The 18,803-nt window shown below is 41.2% G+C and overlaps 1 protein-coding gene across 1 annotated transcript in view; it reads left to right on the forward strand.

Annotated features, from left to right (window-relative positions):
• Positions 1-17,842, forward strand: part of CSNK2A1 (casein kinase 2 alpha 1) — a 50,768-nt gene extending 32,926 nt beyond the window's left edge. Inside the window, exons 4-13 of the mRNA XM_028118630.2 lie at positions 1,178-1,279; positions 1,794-1,844; positions 3,157-3,216; positions 4,688-4,771; positions 9,281-9,391; positions 10,386-10,487; positions 12,068-12,168; positions 12,986-13,134; positions 14,293-14,379; positions 16,468-17,842. Of these exons, the coding sequence (XP_027974431.2) occupies positions 1,178-1,279; positions 1,794-1,844; positions 3,157-3,216; positions 4,688-4,771; positions 9,281-9,391; positions 10,386-10,487; positions 12,068-12,168; positions 12,986-13,134; positions 14,293-14,379; positions 16,468-16,583 (963 nt within the window). The 3' untranslated portion in view covers positions 16,584-17,842. The remainder of the gene's footprint in view (positions 1-1,177; positions 1,280-1,793; positions 1,845-3,156; positions 3,217-4,687; positions 4,772-9,280; positions 9,392-10,385; positions 10,488-12,067; positions 12,169-12,985; positions 13,135-14,292; positions 14,380-16,467) is intronic.
• The last annotated feature ends 961 nt before the right edge of the window (positions 17,843-18,803 follow it).

An 18,803-nucleotide genomic window follows, 5' to 3' on the forward strand; every position in this document is an offset into this window, starting at 1 on the left:
TACAAAATTGCTTATTAGTAATTTTTTATATTTACATGTTGAAATGGTAAGATTTGGGATACATTTTTGTTAAATATATTGAAATTTGTCTGTTTCTTTTCACTTTTTTTAATGTGGTTACTAGAACATTTAAAATACACATGTGGCTTGCATTGTATCTCTTATAGACTAGCAGTACCCTAGCTACTTAGAAGGAAGGCTTTGTGGAGGAAGTGCAGTTGGACCAAAGCCCTCCTCAGAAAAATGAAAAGGATGTCTGTATGCGAATAGATGTAAAAATGATGGATGAGGACAAAGGCACATGGAAAATATACTCAAGGGGCTCTGCAGAGTGGTCTTTTTAAAATGGAGGGAGGGGGGTTCATTTATAGGAATATTGGCAATAAAGCTAGACAGATATTATGGGTTATATCCCAGCCATATTCAGATATATGTACTCCTGTTGATCATTTTTAACCATAATGAAAGGCTTAGGGAACTTATGTAATTTGCTGTTGGCACACAGCCAGCATGTAATGACAGTGTGATTCACCTTACACAGTCTGACTCCACAGCCAGCATTTAACCCACAAAGTTATGCTGCACAAAGATGGTTTGGCCATCCTTGCTGTTGGTCCTGACTGCTTTTAAGATTTTATTTATTTATTATATTTTGGAGGGGGAGAGAGAGAATCCCAGCAGACTCTACGGTTTGCACGGAGCCCAACGTGGGGCTCAGTCTCACAACTCAGATCATGACCTGAGTTAAAACCAAGAGTCAGAGGTTCAACCAGCTGAGCCACCCAGGTGCCCCTAGGGTGTTTATAGACTTAGAGGAAGGAATGGGAAGAGCCCATTCTTCATCCTGATTGACAGAGAGATTTTTATAAGCTAGATCTTAGTGTTACCATTTACATTCCTAGTTTGTATAGTTTTAAAAAGTTAACATGCTAAGATTGACAACTGGAATTAAATGCTAGTTCTGCAGAGGTCTGGTCTTTGGGATGAAGATTTTCCTTTCAATTCTACATGTGCTAAGTACCGCAGAATAGCTGGCACAGGGCTAGGAGAAGGGGATTCAGAGATGAGACTGACACATGTCCTTCCTTCAAAGAGTTCATAAGTAAGCCATTTATGTATTACATTACGTATTGAAATACTCTGAAATAATTTCACTAATATACTTTTATCCTTTTAGCCAGTAAAGAAGAAGAAAATCAAGCGTGAAATAAAGATTTTGGAGAATTTACGAGGCGGTCCCAATATCATCACACTGGCAGACATTGTAAAAGACCCTGTGGTGAGTATAGTAGGCGCTGGCAAGGCCCACCAGGGCTGAGCTGGTGTTTGACCCAGAGCACAACTGCCCTCTTTATTTTCCCCCCTCAACCGTTAAGTCCTGCTTTAAAAGTGCTTGATCAGTTATACCATTTAACTAGCTTGGGTCTTTCTTTCAAAGAGACCTCCACCCACAGACTATTTCTTATTCTTCTAGGCTAAGAGACTGATAGCACTGGAAACTGAAATGTGTTAATCCATTTTGCAAACTCAGGTCCGATGCCGATGGGCGATGGGCGCATTGTCGGGCTGCCTACAGCCTGGTGAGACTTCAGCTCCATGTCTTCTGTTTGAAATCCATCCCAAAAATGACCTAAGTGTGGTGATGATCAGAGTGGGGAGGGCTTGTAGCAGTAGAGGGTTTCCTACTACTGAGGCAAGGACTACCAAATTCACCACGTAGTATCCGCAAACATTGTGCCCACTAAAGCTGCCAGGGTTGTTGCTAATGTGTGTTTTCTTTTTCTTTCCCCTAGTCACGAACCCCTGCCTTGGTTTTTGAACACGTAAACAACACAGACTTCAAGGTATAATACATAACCATTTCAAGGTGTTGGGTTTTTAGACCACATGGAAAGCCTTTTAGTGATGTTACTGTTAGAAGAGTTTCCTTCTGACTTGCTTAAAAAGAGCTTTTCATCCTTACAGTGCTAAATTTTAAGGTAGAGAAACTCCTGTACAAGCAGTGTCCACTTCCCACATCTTGATATTTTGCTCTTTCGTTTGTTTTTATGCTCTTTTTAATTACCAATACATTTACTTCTCACCACCTTTACCATTCATTTGACAGTTTCTACAGACATCAAACCTAATAAAAGGCCACAGCACATGTTCAGTCAGGATCTGGCTGTAGGGCATTTCACTTTAAAACAACTATTCAAGAAGGAAGGTATTTTGTATGTACAAACAAGGACTGCTTATACCTTGGGATTCCTCAGAAACTCTGGGCTATAGATCTTAAAAGGGGGTGGGTAGAGAAGGGTGGTGTAAATTCTGGTATAATACAAACCTCTACAATAGATCTCTGACATCCATCCCATCCAGTGGCCTACTTATTTCAAATAGTTCTTAACACCAAACAGGTATACAGCACAGGAATATGGACACTCTCTTGGGTTACAAGCTGTAAAGGTATTTAACTTGGCCTCTGCACCAGTCCAGTATTAAGAATGTTACATATCAATAAATGGGTGAATCCTTTACTGAGAGAAGGAAAAAGAACTATTTTAGAATCAGAACAATAACTTCAAGGAAAACTGTCAGAGGATATCACTAACCATTTAATGATATGTAGATGTAAAAAAAATCTGCAACTTTTTGGAACCAGGAAAGGATACATGACAGTTGTTTGGAGTTTACTTTCAAATTGGGACAGGAATAGTTCTGTTAAATTGACTGATTTGTCAGCAAGCCATCTTGCATACGCACTGCTGATCCACAGTGCCTATAACTATGTAAGCCAAAAATGGGTTAGTTCCCTACTAAGGAGTTTGTATATTTGCCAAAATGCCTTGTATGAGAAGGTCTGGAGATAAGTGAAAAGCAGACTGTAGCAAGTGTATAACATCAATGCATGTTGCATATATAAATTGAAATCCAGAAGTGGATTATAGCTTGAGCGATACAAGTCTAAGTAAGTCTTCATTTCTACATATAAAGACCCAGAGTATCTCCTTTAAAAAGCAAATTTTCTGTTGGAGAAGTAGAGACCAGTGAACAGACAGATCTTGGAACAGTGGCAAATGAGCCAAGCCTTGGTTTGAATTACTACAAAGATGAGAAATTGCCTTCCTATCAGCATTATTTTCATGGCTCAAATGTTGCATTTGTCTTTAACAGCAATTGTACCAGACGTTAACAGACTATGATATTCGATTTTACATGTATGAGATTCTGAAGGTAAGGGAACCTGGAATACTAAATATCTTTAGTTTGATCTTCCTTCTTTTAAATAGTCCAGTTAACTGTGGAAAAGCCAGTGAGTTACCTTTGAAAAGTATGTTGAAAGAAGGGGGCCTCCTCATAAAAGGTTTTAGTAAGTTAATAGCATCAGAGCCCGTGTGGTAATGTAAACATTATGGAATAGGGTCCAATAGGAATGTAATTTAGAATGCTTTGGAAACGGCATTTAGAAGTGAGCTGGGACCCCTTTAAAAAATATTTGTTCTCTCTGTCATCCTCCTTTGAAAGTTACAATTAAATTGTCAAAACTTACAAAAATAACTTCTGATATGCTAGCTTCTGGTATACTTAAAATTCAACAAGTGAAACAGTAAACTAACTCAGCCCTCAAAGGGTCATTGTCCTAAGGATTATGTAAATCTCTTCTAAAGAGATTGCTGACTGAGAGTGGACTTTGATTTCTAAAGTGGGATCACCAATTGTCTTGCTCCTAATAAGCATTAAGATCAGCTTTATAGATGAGAAAATTGCTACGAGGTGGCTAAAGTTTCTTACCAAATGACGGTTGCTATAAAGCCTGCATTTGAACCTTAGTAGTGCCCTAAAGAGACCATGCCAGCAGAGATATTTGATCTTTCCATTGGCTCATGCAGTATTGTGGCAAGTAGGACCTCACAAAGTTAAGGATACACTTGTCTAACCCTGGGAACCATAAGAAACCAAGTTGCCCTTCAGGAAGGACAGGAACTTGGCCAGTGACATCAGCTGGCTTGAAGGCTGGGATTAGCAAACCCCAAAGGTTATGCTGCTCAGTTCACCCTAGTTTCAGATTGGACATGGTTTTCAAATCAGATTTGATGTCGTAAATAAGGTACAGGGGACAAACAGTAAAATTTTTGTCTTTGTGGGCCATAGGGTCTTTCTCACACTACTCATATCTGCTGTGGTAACAGAGAAGCAGCCAGAGACGATATGTAAACAAATAAGTATGGCTGTGTTAACAATAAAACATTATTCACAAAAACAGGCAGCAGGCCATATTTGGCCCATGGGCTGTGGTTTGCCAGCCTCTGTTGTGGACTCTTAGTTGCTAGAGAATTACTGTTCTTCAAATGAGAGGTTTATAGGACAGACCAGTTTTCTTCTGAGGGGCCTGTGTTTGTGAAAATAATCCAGCCTTTGGGTAAGGGGGGAGAGATTGGAAGTAATGCAGTTGGTATACACCTTGGATGTTTTTGAACAGAAAGGAAGTTGAAACAACAGTGTAGGAACAGAACTTGAAGTTCAGAGGCTGTGAGTTTGCTTGACTATGGGATCTTGAACAGGTGTCTGAAGAATAGGGTGGGAATGATTGTCCTAACCTTGACTCCCAGGGGTGAGGCTAGAAGGAAAACTGTGGAGGAAAAAGATGACTTTAAGAAAATCACTTTTCAGCAAGCTCTTTCTTTCTTACCTGTTCCTCCTACAGGCCCTGGATTATTGTCACAGCATGGGAATTATGCACAGAGATGTGAAGCCCCATAATGTCATGATTGATCATGAGCACAGAAAGGTAAAGTGATAGACTGCCAAGTGTTATTTATTTGTATGATAGAGTTATCAGCCCATCTTCAACATCTATCACAGTCGCTGTTACCTGTTAAGCACTTGATAAATGTTTGGTAAGTGAATGAACTCATTAATGAATCAGAATGTTGAAGTCAATATTCATATTCCTAAGAATACTCTCAAGAAGGAAACATCTGGGGCCCCTGGGTGACTCAGTTGGTAGAGCATGCAGCTGTTGATCTCGGGGTTATGAGTTCAAACCCCACGTTGGGCCTAGAGCTTACTTTGGGAAAAAAAGGGGGGAAGGAAACCGATTAGTGGGCAAAACATTAGCTTTGGGCAAGAGAGCTGGCTTCTGGTTTCATTTATTAAATAACTAGTCTCTTGAGGAAACTCCTTTCTCATTTGCTTCCTTTTTCTTAACTTGTAAAATGTAAATAGGGTTGTGTGCCACTAGGTTATTGTGAGAATTAACTATACACAGTTGTAATACAGATAAAATATTCAGAAAATGCTGCTGCTTAGTTGCAGGTGTCATGAGGTCCCTGAACTCTACAGATGCTTTTAATAGAGCTGCACTGACCACATGGCTTTATAGTCAGTTTTTTAAGGTGACCAAGCCCACCTTTTGTAGGCAGAGATGGCTATCCATTGTAGACTTTGGAGACATAGTTGATTTATTCATCAGCTAATAATTCTTTTAGATTCACACTATGTAATAGGTATTGTTCTAGAGGCTGGAGATGTAGTAGGTGTGAGACAAATAGACAAAAAAAAATTCTTGTCCATAGGAAACTTGCATTTGTGGGAGGCTGGTGGGATAGAAAGTTAAAAGTGTTGTGGAAGAGGGGCGCCTGGGTGGCTCAGTTGGTTAAGCGTCTGCCTTCATCCCAGGTCATGATGCCAGAGTCCTGAGATCAAACCCATTTCGGGCTCCGTGCTCAGTGGGGAGTCCCCTCTCCCTCTGCCCCTCTCCAACTCCTGCACATGTGCGTGCGTTTTTGCACACTCTCAAATAAATAAAATCTTTTTTTTTAAAAAGTGATGTGGAAGAGAAATAAATCATGAATAGGGAACGGTGGAGGGTACTGTGGTTTTAAACAAGGTTGTAGAGGGAAGGTTTCATTGGGAAGGTGACGTTTTAACAACACTTGGAAGGAGCCAGCCATGTAATCACAAAAACAAATGTGTCCCAGATGGAAGAAATTGCAGGTGCAAAGGCCCTGAGGCAAGAATGTGCCTGGCATGTTGGAACAGATAGAGCTGGAAAGCATGAACAGGTGGGAGAGGAACAAAATTAGATCAAAGAGGTAAAGAGAACCAGATCATGTAAAACCTTAAAGATCATTGTTCAGGCCTTTTCTCTGAAGATGCAGAGCTTTTTTGCAGGGTTTGAGCAGAAAATTGACATATTCTCACATTTAAAAAAATTCATTACATATCTGTTAGAACAATTAAAATAAAAAGTGGCCATACCACATACTGGCAAGGATGCAGAGAAACTTGATCTCATGCATTGCTGATGGGAACATCGAGTGGCACAGCCATTTTGAAAAATGCCAGATTGGGGCACCTGGGTGGCTCAGTCGGTTAGGTGTCTGCTTTCGGCCCCGGTCATGATCTCAGGGTCCTCGGATCAAGCCCCACATTGGGAGCCCTGCTCAGCGAGGAGTCTGCTTCTCCTCCTCTACCCTTCCCCCCACTTGCAAGCGCGCTCTTTCTCTCTCATAAATCTTTAAAGAGAAAAAAGAAAGAATGAACTAGTGATAATGCACAGCTTGTTGGATTTCATGCTGAGGGGAAAAAAGCAGTCAAAAGTTACACTGAGGGCTGCCTGGGTGGCTCACTTGGTTAAGCGACTGCCTTCGGCTCAGGTCATGATCCCGGAGTCCCGGGATCGAGTCCCGCATCGGGCTCCCTGCTCGGCAGGGAGTCTGCTTCTCCCTCTGACCCTCTTCCCTCTCGTGCTCTCTATCTCTCATTCTCTCTCTCTCAAATAAATAAATAAAATCTTTAAAAAAAAATTAAAAAAAAAAGTTACACTGAGTCCATTTTCAAAATGACAAAATTGGAGGTTGACAACAGAGGGGTTGCCCCAGGGGTTAGGAAGTGAAGGGGAAGGGATAGCACAAGGGACATCTGTGGTGATGAAACAGTTGTGTATCTTCTGGAAGTTCTGTGAGTCTACGCATTGATAAAGTTGCACAGAACTGCATGCCTTCATGCATGTAAAACTGGAAAATAAGGTCTGTCTGAATTGTGCCAATATCGATTACCTGGTTTTAATGTACTGTAGTTATGCAACATGTTACCATTAGGGGAAATTGGGTGAAGGATATACAGAACATCTCCAACTTTGTGTGAATTTATGATCGTTTTTAAATGAAAGCTTTTGCTCTGTAGAGAACAGCGGTAGAGGACAGGGGTGAATGCAAGGAGACCAGTTAGGAAAAAAGGCTATTGCAGTAAGTCAGACAGGAGGTGGTGATGGCAGAGTGTGGTAGAGCCAATTGACAAATTTGCAGTACAGTGTATGGGAAACAAGAATCCAGGGTGAAAATGTTTTACCTGAATGACAGCATGAATAGAATTACCTTTAACTGGGAAGGGAGAGGCTGAGTGAAGCAGGTTTGCAGGGAATAATCTAAGGTTTGGTTTTGGAGAGCCTCGGTGGCTCAGTCGGTTAAGCAACTGACTTCAGCTCAGGTCATGATCTCGGGGTCCTGAGGTTAAGCCCCTAGTCGGCTCCCAGCTCTATGGGGAGTATGCGTCTCCCTCTCCCTCTGCGCCTCCCTCTGCCTGTTCTCTCTCTCTCTCTCTCTCTCAAATAAATAAAAATTTAAAAAAATTAGTTTTGATGTGTCTGTTAGGTGATTGCAAGAGTCAGGGGTCAGGAGGCATGGGCCAGAGAGTATAAGTGGAAAAGGCTGTGAGGTGCTGTGAAGCCACAGACCAGAAATGGTCATCTGGAGTACTTGTTGATAATAAGAAAAGAAAGTCAAAGGGAGCTCTGAAGCACTAATGTTAAGGGGGTAAAAAGAAAAAGCATAACAAAGGTTATGCTTTCTTTTGTACCTTTTGTTACATTTCCCTTCATTACTGAAACAGGGAAAACACTGTATGTACCTAGTTAACAGTGAACTTAGAGTTGGTGCCAGAGTGTCAGGCGCTGCTCAGGCCCTACGGCTCATACTTCAGATCATTGTTGTGCTTTGCACAGTGGGCAGATAAGGTTGCCTCTTGGGCTTGCCTACTTCTTTTTTGATTTTGTGGATACATTTTGATAGGAGTTGTTTGTGTGGCTTTTCCCTTCATTCACTCAGCAAATTCTTCTTAGGATTTTATTTATTCATTCATTCATTCATTCATTCATTCATTCATTTATGAGAGAGAGCTGGGGGAGGAGCTGAAGGAGAAGCTGAAGGAGAGGGACGAGCAGACTCCGTTCTGAGCATGGAGCCTGATGCAGGGCTCAATCCTACAACCCTGAGACTATGATCCAAGCCAAAATCAGGAGTTGGATGCCCAGCAGGCTGAGCTACCCAGGCACCCCACAAATATTTTTCTTCTGCATACTGGGCATTTTGTTGAATTGTAAAAATTGCATAAGTGAATTACACAGTCTTTTCCCTCAAGGAGCTTACAGTGCATAATAGAAAAAAAAGGTGGAAAACAAATATACAATAAAGAGTTGTAGATTCTATTAAATATATTTGAGGTTCAGGGGGCTAAAGGAAAGGATTAGTTCTACTTGGTTAATTTAGAAAAGACTTCATTGAAGGGCTAACCTGAATATCTCAAAAGATGGGGATATGTTCAGTTAGGGGTCTAGCTTAGACAATGGAAGACATTCTAGTCAGAGGAACAGTTTGAGAAAGTATGCAGAATTACAAAATGGGATTTTTTTTTTTTTTTAAGATTATTTATTTGAGAGAGCGAGAATACATGAGACGGGGGAGGATTAGAGGGAGAAGCAGGCTCCTCACTGAGCAGGGAGCCCGATGCGGGACTCGATCCCGGGACTCCAGGATCATGACCTGAGCCGATGGCAGTCGCTTAACCAACTGAGCCACCTGGGCGCCCCTGGGATGGTGTTTTTTAGGAACTATAAGTCTTGCTGGAGCACAGGAACTAGATCATGGAGAACCCTGTATGCCAAGCCAAGAAGTTTGATTTTTTTTTTTTTTTAAGGTTTTATTTGAGAGAGATCATGAGCATAAGTGGGGGGAGACAGAGGGAGAAGCAGGCTCCCCACTGAGCAGGGAGCCCAATGTGGGGCTCAATCCCAGGACCCTGGGGTCATAACCTGAGCTGAAGGCAGACACTTAACCCACTGAGCCACCCAGGCGCCCCAAGAAGTTCGATTTTCATCCTAAATGCACTAGGTAGTCACTGGAAATGTTGAAGAGAGTGACATGGCTGGTATTTTTAAGAGTACTCTGATGACAGTGTGAGGGGTAGCTTGAAAGATAAAATTACTCATGATTTATTCTTTCTTTTTTTTTTCTTTCAGCTACGACTAATAGACTGGGGTTTGGCTGAGTTTTACCATCCTGGCCAAGAATATAATGTCAGAGTTGCTTCCCGATACTTCAAAGGTCCTGAGCTACTTGTAGACTATCAGGTGAGAAAAGAAGGACAGATAAAATTTCAGTCCTGTGTTTTTCACTTAATTTTCACTGTGAAAAATGTCGTTTCGTGCCTTTGAGTAGGCTATTTATGCACATACATGGCTGTCCCTTTCATGAGTGTAAAATATGAATCACTTCAGTTCATCCATCATAATTTATGTTATTTTTATTGCCATAATGTCAGGAGAGTAAGACTAGATCTGCATTTGATCTAACTGAAGAAAAGATACACCAAAGATACTTTTTCTAATCAGAAATTCCAGAGCTAGTTTGAGAATTGTGAGCTAGGTTTAACCAACATTAAGGTAAACTCAAAAATGTTCTCTTATGATTTTCCTAAATTGTATTCTAAAGAGACCTTCTGCTTACCAAAAAAAGGAAAAAAACCCTCTTTCTCCTCACAAAAACAAAGTCCTTGGGACTACCTTTCATAACTGGTCCTCCCAAGTGTTATTATCAGATACCTTACAAAGCTCAGACTCTGTCCTAGAAATTGCTTTTCTGGAATCCTGAGACTATAAGCCTGAATTCAAAAAACATTCTGTGCATAAAAATATTCCATACAACATTATTTATAATGGTGATAAAAAATAAAACACAGTCTTATAGGATAAAGATTAAATTTTGGAACATTTATGCATTATTAATGCTATGTATTAAAAATTTTACATGGGCTCTAATAATTGGGGACCTTAGGCAAGTGGAAAAGCAATTCCAAATAGTATACAGATTGTTTTGAAACAGGGTGGGGGCATAGAAAAAAAGACTGAAAATACATGAGGGTGTTACTGGTTTTTGGATTTTGAGTCAGTGGAGTAGTGTGTGTGTGTGTGTGTGTGTGTGTGTGTGTGTGTGTGTGTGTGTGTGTGTGTGTGTGTGTGTGTGTGTGTGTGTATTTTTTTTTTTAAGCATAAAGAGCAATTTTTATTTTGAAAAGATACTTCACTCATTTTATATATGATAACTGACTTTTTTACTTTAATGCAGATGTACGATTATAGTTTGGATATGTGGAGCTTGGGTTGTATGCTGGCAAGTATGATCTTCCGGAAGGAGCCATTTTTCCACGGACATGATAATTATGATCAGGTGATAATGTTGTTCCCATTAGGGAACCTACTAGGCTAACTTAGTGATGGCCAGATCTGCCTACCCATTACAAACTACTATGGATCTTGTTAAAATACAGATGACCAGCCCCCACTTGAGACCCCTTGATTCAGAATCTCTTAGGGTGGGCCCCTAGAATAATTTCCAGTTTATCACTTCTTCAGCCAAGCTGACACTGATTTTCAGATTGGTATTTTGGGAGCTACCAGTTTAGCCTTTTGAAATCAGAGTTTTTCCTCCTATTCTTCTTAATGTGCGGTGCTTGCTTTATTGTGAATACACATGTAAATTGTTTTATAAAACATATATACAAATAAAAGAAGAGTAGTTTAAGAAATGGAACATTACCTTAGAATCTCCTAGTGGTGAGCTTTCATTATTTTCCCCAACATGTTGGGAATGTTTCTTCCAATATACTGGTTTATATGTGGTGTTTCTATGATCCTTTTGTCTTTTTTTATGGATTAAGTTGATGTTTGTCAGTAGAAATATAGATGGTGTTTTTTTATACTAGCTCCACTTCCCCTTGAAGATCAAGGGGCCATTTCATTCAAGAGAACCTGGAATGATTCTAGGACCTTGTGGAAGGTACTGTTGCCTTGTTCGAGCACAATGCCCATTTTTAATGAGTCAAAGAATACCACCTGAATCAGTAACTCTATTGTCAGGACCATGCAGGATTGAGGAACACAGGGAAAAAAGAAAAGAATAGTCCCTTCTCTCAAATGGTTCATAGTCTATCCAGTAAGGGAGAGAACATGTAAGGAGATAAGTTGCAGTCATAAATGTCAGAGTAGAGGTGTAGACAGGTACAAAAGGCAGTTAGTGGGAGTAAGTGGTCTGAATGTACAAGAGCATATTCCCAAAAGAAGTGACATCTTCGGTTGGGTTGTGTGGTGGGGGAAATAAAGCTTGACCAGGAAGACATTTCAAGGGGGAAGGAACAAAGTTATAAGACCATTTGCTTTTTTCCTGCACCTTCATATTGGATAATAATTAGGGATTTTTATATGGAAATCCCTTCTTGCCATGCACAATTTTTTTTTTAAGATTTTATTTATTTATTTGACAGAGAGTGAGCGAGAGAGGGAACACAAGCAGGGAGTGTGCGAAGGAGAAGCAGGCTTCCTGCTAACCAGGGAGCCCGATGTGGGGCTTGATCCCAGGACACTGGGATCATGACCTGAGCTGAAGGCCCCCACTTAACGACTGAGCCACCCAGGCTCCCCACAAAAATTTTTTTTTTAAGATTTTATTTATTTGAGAGAGAGAGAGAGATCACAAGCAGTGGGGAGGGGTAGAGGAAGAATTAGACTCCCTGCCGAGCAGGGATCCTGATGCGGGACTCAATCCCAGGACTCTGGGACCATGACCTGAGCCAAAGGCAGATGCTTAACCAACTGAGCCACTCAGGCACCCAGAAATTTTAAATAAGTTGGGACGAGTTCACATTCATACCTTTAACCATGGCTACCCTTTTCTGTTAATTCACTTATGGCTGGTTGACTTAATTATGTAATGTGTTTGTGGTGTGTGTTTTTGTCTCTTTTCGATCCTAGTTGGTGAGGATAGCCAAGGTTCTGGGGACAGAAGATTTATATGACTATATTGACAAATACAACATTGAATTAGATCCACGTTTCAATGATATCTTGGGCAGGTAAGTCAAAATCTGTGCTTCTGTGCCTTAAGCACTTGGCTGTAAACAGATACTTCGGATCCTCAAAATAGATTACATTCTCTTTGCCAACACTGCAAGTGTGTCATTGGTCTGGTGATGCAGGGTGTTGCATGGGTAGGCCTGTGGTAAAAGCATTGAACTGAATGGCCCATTTCCCAGATTCACTTACCAGGAGTCTGAGTGTAGAGAGTATGGTTGGCAGATTCTGTCAGGGAACAAATTGTAGGTTTCAGGAGAAGGGTTACAATTGAGTCAAAAATCAAAATCTATTGATTTAGCTTGTTTCTCCAAATGACAAAACCCTAAGAGTAATAGAAAAAGGAAATGCATTCTTCAAGACTGATTTGCAGACAGTCGACTCTGACAATAGGAACTAGACAAAATACAAACTCATTAACCACTTAACTGGAGGAGGTGGACTTGCCTGATGAAAAGGCTTTTGCTGACCAAGTGGTAGAGATGTCAGGAATTTGTGTGGGGGTGGGAAAGAGGCCTGATTAACCCAGCACCTGACCTCTTTGCTACACAGGAGCACTTAATCCTGTAAAGTAACCTGAATTACGTTTTGTAGTATCATGAGGACCCAGATTTCTCTTTTCTGCAACACTGCTATTTCCAGTCTCTCCAATTAGTTTTGTTGTCTCCCTAGTGGCAGAGTGGTACAAGACCTACTCTCTTGAGCTTTGATCTTTCTTTGCTAGTGGCTGGGCGGCTAGCCACTAAAGAAAATGTAGAAGTGAAATGTTGGGCTTCTGTGGCCCTCGGTCCATTTCTCATTCCCCCTTTGGCTCTACAGACACTCCCGTAAGCGATGGGAACGCTTTGTCCACAGTGAAAACCAGCACCTTGTCAGTCCTGAGGCCTTGGATTTCTTGGACAAGCTGCTGCGATATGACCACCAGTCACGGCTTACCGCAAGAGAGGCCATGGAGCACCCCTATTTCTGTGAGTCCAACTGTCCAGTCCGCAAAGCTTGTACAGGCCCACCCAGCCGACTCTACAAGGCGGGGGAGAATATGTGTTGTGAAGTAAGCTCTGGGCCCAACAGTTGAAATCCCAGCTGCCCTTAGTGATGGCATCTGTCTTGCAGAATTGTTGGGAGGCTTCTGGTTCTCTAACAGAGTGTCTGCCACATGATCACTCCCAAGTAAACTGCTTTTCTTCCCGTGTGGGTGACACTTTTTGAGTCTGGAGTGGTTGGATTAGAACAGCAGCCCTTTGTCTGACCTTGTCTGGCACTCATTCATTGGAGAAGGCCAAGGAGGCTTGAACATATTATCATATGAACACCATGACCTAGGTTTGTGAGCATAGCTAACTGTGCTGTCCTGGGTGTAAATGCCACTTAGTCCCACACCATCCTCACTGTGATGTTAGCCTCAATGTTGGATCGCTCCTTGGGGGGTGGTGAGATGGTTTTGTAGTGAATTGATTACAATCTTGCCCAGTCTTCTGTACCTGAAGCAAACTGACAGGGTGATTGAAGTGGAGAATGAAGTCTGGTCATAGCATCAACCTGCACAAACCTGTAGCTTTGGCCAGTTTTGCACCATGCTTGACAGCTGAGCTGTGGATGGCAATAAAAGCAGTTCAGTCTGATAATATATTATTGTCTTGGCCAGGATAGATTGTACTGTCTCATTAAAACCTAACAAGATCGGGGCATCTGGGTGGCTCAGGTCATGATCCCAGCGTCCTGGGATCGAGCCCCACATCGGGCTCTGCTTGGGAGGAGGCCTGCTTCTCCCTCTCCCACTCCCCCTGCTTGTGTTCCCTCTCTCACTGTATCTCTCTGTCAAATAAATAAAATCTTAAAAAAAAAAAACTAACAAGATCATTTTTGTTTTAAATTAGCTCTGCTGTGGATAATTACCACATCTTCCTCCAGTTTGGTTTAAGAGTTGGCTTCTGTCACAGTTTGACAGGAAGGATAGTTCTATTTTATATCACTTGTCTAATTCATGGTGAAGGCTCTTGCCACCTTCCGTTCCTCTGGAATAACATAGACTATAAATAAAGTAACAAAGATTGAGGATGGCTGCTTTAAGGCCCCAGACCATTACCTTCAAGTGTCACGAACCTAACCCTTTTTGTCTTTTCCAGATACTGTTGTGAAGGACCAGGCTCGAATGGGCTCATCTAGCATGCCGGGGGGCAGTACGCCTGTCAGCAGCGCCAATATGATGTCAGGTTAGTTCACTGGTAACTTTCCTGGGGGGACAAAAGTAGAAGTCAGTTGTTATTCTTAGGTTTGCTCCCTGTTTGTGGCCTAGTTTCTTGTGGCCCTTCTCTTTTCCATAATGATTATCTTCCTGACTGCTGACCTGTGTGGTCTCCTCACCAGGCTTCAGCATGCTTTTTGACACCTGGTATGCTTTAGTGACACTGAGTATGGTATCAACAGTCTCTTCTAGGCCAGAGTCCGAAAAATTTTTCACAGAGGGACTTGAAAGTCCCAACAAACCATGAAGAGTAAAAAGAGATCCTTTCATCTCATAGTTTAGAGTGACAGTAGTTGCATGAACCTCACAAACAAGATTAAGAAATTAGGGGTGGGGGTAAAGGTGGGGTTTATACATAGGCATAAGAATCGTTCTCCAGAGCATCTGTAATGTGCCTAGTAAATTGTAAAGGCTTATATGAAATTATTCATTATTGTTGAGTCATCGTGAATTAAGAGCGAGTTTTTGTACAGAGTACACAATTTTGTAAAGGAAGCCAACATAGGCTCAGCCCCTAAGAATTACACATGTAGGCAACATCCATGCGGGTGTACTTGTGGTAGTGAGTATATTTACTCAGACACCCTCAAAGAATTGTCACAATTGTTTTTTGTTGTTGTTGTTTTGTTTTGTTTTTGTTTTTTTAAGAACTGGCTACCTTCTAGAACTTATCCTCTAGGTATCTTGCCTATGGGCAAAATGATACATATCCAGGGCTTATTTGTAATAGCAAAGCATTGAAAACAGCTCCCAGTGGGAAACTGGTTAAATCAATTATGGGACATCCATTCAGTGGAAAGCTGTATAGCCAAAGAAAAGAATGAGCGTTTCATGTTCTTTTTTAGCTCCAACTCCAAAATAATAATGTGAAATGAAAAGAGCAAAATGCAGAACCATGTCCAAGACCAGGGCAAGAATATATAATTATATAATCACATTCTTATATATGACTTTTATATGCACATTCTTATACAGTTACGTAATATATAATTATATAATCACATTCTTATATATGACTTTTATATGCACATTCTTATACAGTTACATAATATATAATTATATAATCACATTCTTATATATGACTTTTATATGCACATTCTTACACAGTTATATTCATGTATATGCATAAAATATTTCTGGAAGGATACACCCCAAAAATGGTACCATAAGTTGGCCAAGCAAAAGTGCAAGAGAAATTTTTTACTATACACTCTTCTGAACCTTTGGTATTTTGTACCATGTGAATATTTACCTGTTTAAAAAAATACATATATAACAATTTGAAAATTAACTGGATAATTGAGGGGGACAGATTGAGGGTAATTCTGGTCATTAGATGAGTAGAAAAAAATAAATGGCAATAAATTCTAAAACACTATTTTAGCATTTCCTCACTGAAAATGACTTGATAATTTTGAAAGCTGCCAGCTTAACTAGGCAGCATGATATAAGAATGCATGAGCTTTGGCTCCCGCCTTGTGCTCTTCAGTAGGGCCATGACTAGCCATATGTGACTATTTAAATTAATTAAAATAGAATAAAATTTAAAACATGGCTCCTTGGTTGCACTAGCCATATTGCAAGTTCTCAGTAGCCACATATGGGTAGTGACCACTGTATTAACAGAGGTTACAGGGCAGAAAGTTTGGCTGGATAGTTCTGCCCTAGACAGGCGTCAATTTTAATTCAAGCATAGTTGCCACTTACTCGCTGTGTCCTTTGTACAGACTTCTTAAATTCTCCAAGCTTGGATTTCTTTACCTGTCTCCTAAATTGATTAGAAATTAATTTTAATTTGAAATTAGATTTAATGTGTAAAAATCTGGGCGAGTAGAGGCCTTCAGAAAAAGCACTCGTGGAGTTCCTGACTTGTCTCAGTCAGAAGAGCCTGCAGCTCTTGATGTTTGGGGTTGTAAGTTTGAGCCCCATGTTGGGTGTAGAGATTACAGAGAGAGAAAAAATAACTTGTGTCACTTTTGAAATAGGTATTATGTAAAACTGGTGACTAAGATTTCCATGGTTGATATCTGGCTCACTATTAGCTGTTTTCTTTTAGGGATTTCTTCAGTGCCAACCCCTTCACCCCTTGGACCTCTGGCAGGCTCACCAGTGATTGCTGCGGCCAACCCCCTTGGGATGCCTGTTCCAGCTGCCGCAGGCGCTCAACAGTAATGGCCCCTTCTGTCTCCTGATGCCTGAGCAGAGGTGGGGGAGTCCGCGCTCTCCTTGATGCAGCTTGCGCCTGGCGGGGAGGGGTGAAATACTTCAGAAGCACCGTGTCTGAACCGTTGCTTGTGGATTTATAGTAGTTCAGTCATAAAAAAAAAATTATAATAGGCTGATTTTCTTTTTTTTTTTTCCTTCTTTTTTTTAACTCGAACTTTTCATAACTCAGGGGATTCCCTGAAAAATTACCTGCAGGTGGAATATTTCACGGACAAAATTTTCCCCCCCTTTCAAATTCAGTTTCTCATCACTAAAGAACAAAGATGAACCAGCCTCAATCCCGGCTGCTGCATTTGGGTGGAGATATCTTCCCATGTCCACCATTGCTCCCCCACCATCCCACACTATGGGGGGTTTATATCTCATGCTCTTCTCCAGAGATTACAAAAATGTTTTAGCTTCTTCAAGGGAGGTGGGAAGGAAGGAGGAAGGGAGGGCCCAAGCTACAAGAGCAGTGTACTGCTGGTCACTTTTCTCACACTACTCCAAGTGCTTCAGTGGGGTTGTCCTGGTGAATCTCGTGGAAATATGTCTTAGTTTCATTGAGATGCTGAAAATCTACCCAAAGTGCAGACAGGTCCTGAAAACGTCTGTTCAGTATGAATCATGTCTTATTGACCTAACCCTAAATCCAGCTCACTTCTACTTTTAATTCCAGTTCAGTTTAAGATTATAATACCTTCCCTCCTGGGCTCCTTACCTTGGCCCTCTCCCCTGTCATCTCCCTATGTGCTCTATAGCTGGGGGGAGGGGGAGGAAAATTCTTTCTCAGTTTTCTTTGACTTGGCCATTTTGAATTCAGTTAGTTACTGGGCTTAACTTATTGCTTTTTACAAAAGAAAAACATTGTCTATATAGGTTTCATGCTAGCAACTCTGTAAGAGCTAATGGAAGATGTGGCCACGCCGAGTTTCATCTTAAGCTTTCTACCTTCTTTTCTTCCTTTCTTCCCCTTCCTTCACATGCCATCCAGTGAGAAGACCTGCCCCTCAGTCTTGTAAATGTATCTGAGAGGTAGGAGCAGAGCCACTATCTCCAGTGAAACTGAAATGGTAGACCTGTAATTGTGGGAAAACTATAAACTCTCTTGTTACAGCCCTGCCACCCTTTGCTGTGTGTATATATATAATACTTTGTCCTTCATATGTGAAAGATCCAGTGTTGGAATTCTTTGGTGTAAATAAACGTTTGGTTTTATTTATCAAGGTTAGATTTAAGTTCCCTGTGTAAAGGTCTCGCTGGGTGGGTGTCTCACGTTCACATCTGAGGGGCCTGCAACCCTGTACCGTGGAGGCTTCCCAAGGCCCCCATTTTTATACATCCCCTCATTCGACCCATGGTACCGGGCAGGGCAGAGAGGCCTTAAAAAAGCACCACAAGCCAAAGCGTCTCTGGGGATTAAGGATCCTTTGCCATAAAACTCATTTTGTGTCTCAGCAGTGCAGGGATTGGGGATGGAAAAGTCGCCAGTTTTTGTGTGTTTGTGTGTGTGTAAAGTGGATTTTCCACTGTAATCCAACCACCTAAGTTTATCAGGTGCTTCACTGAGGAAGCCTAGTTTTTTAAGCACAATAGCAAAACCATCAGCTCTGTATTTCTCCTGTTTCATTACAGTAGCTGCTTGTGGGAACTAGGAAAAATTCTTCCAACATATTTGAAGGCCTAAAGTCTTAGTTCCCCTTTCTCCTACCTTTATAGATCATAAGCCTTTCTCGCCTGGGCGCCATAGACAAGCATAATTGTTTCACGAGTTGAATTTAATGAACTTATCTAACTTTATAACCCATCTTGGCTCTAGTAACTTGATCAAGGTGGTGGCTTTCGTGAATATAACGGTAAACTTTAGAGGAAGCTAAAGCCTCCTTTTATAATGCTTCTCAACCATAGGGAAAACATGCCACACACACCCTGTGTGGCAGGGTGATTTTCTTTCTTGTGGCCACTTAACAGTGGATATTTATTGTTCTTGACCCTTTTATGCCCTAGAATGCTGTGGGGGTTACCATGTTGAATTTGTGCAGAAGCTAAAAGCACCGGATGTGCCAGAGATGCAATTTGTGATTACGTTTGCACTGGATTGTGATTTGAACAGGACACTTACGACTAATGAATTCTTTCTTTTGAGGTGGGGAGGAGGGTTGTAAATCGAGACTTCACATCCCACCC

The sequence above is a fragment of the Eumetopias jubatus genome, unplaced genomic scaffold, assembly GCF_037043125.1.
Source record: "Eumetopias jubatus isolate StellerSeaLion01/CBP00866 unplaced genomic scaffold, mEumJub1_p1.0 scaffold_9, whole genome shotgun sequence".
Classification (NCBI taxonomy): domain Eukaryota; kingdom Metazoa; phylum Chordata; class Mammalia; order Carnivora; family Otariidae; genus Eumetopias; species Eumetopias jubatus.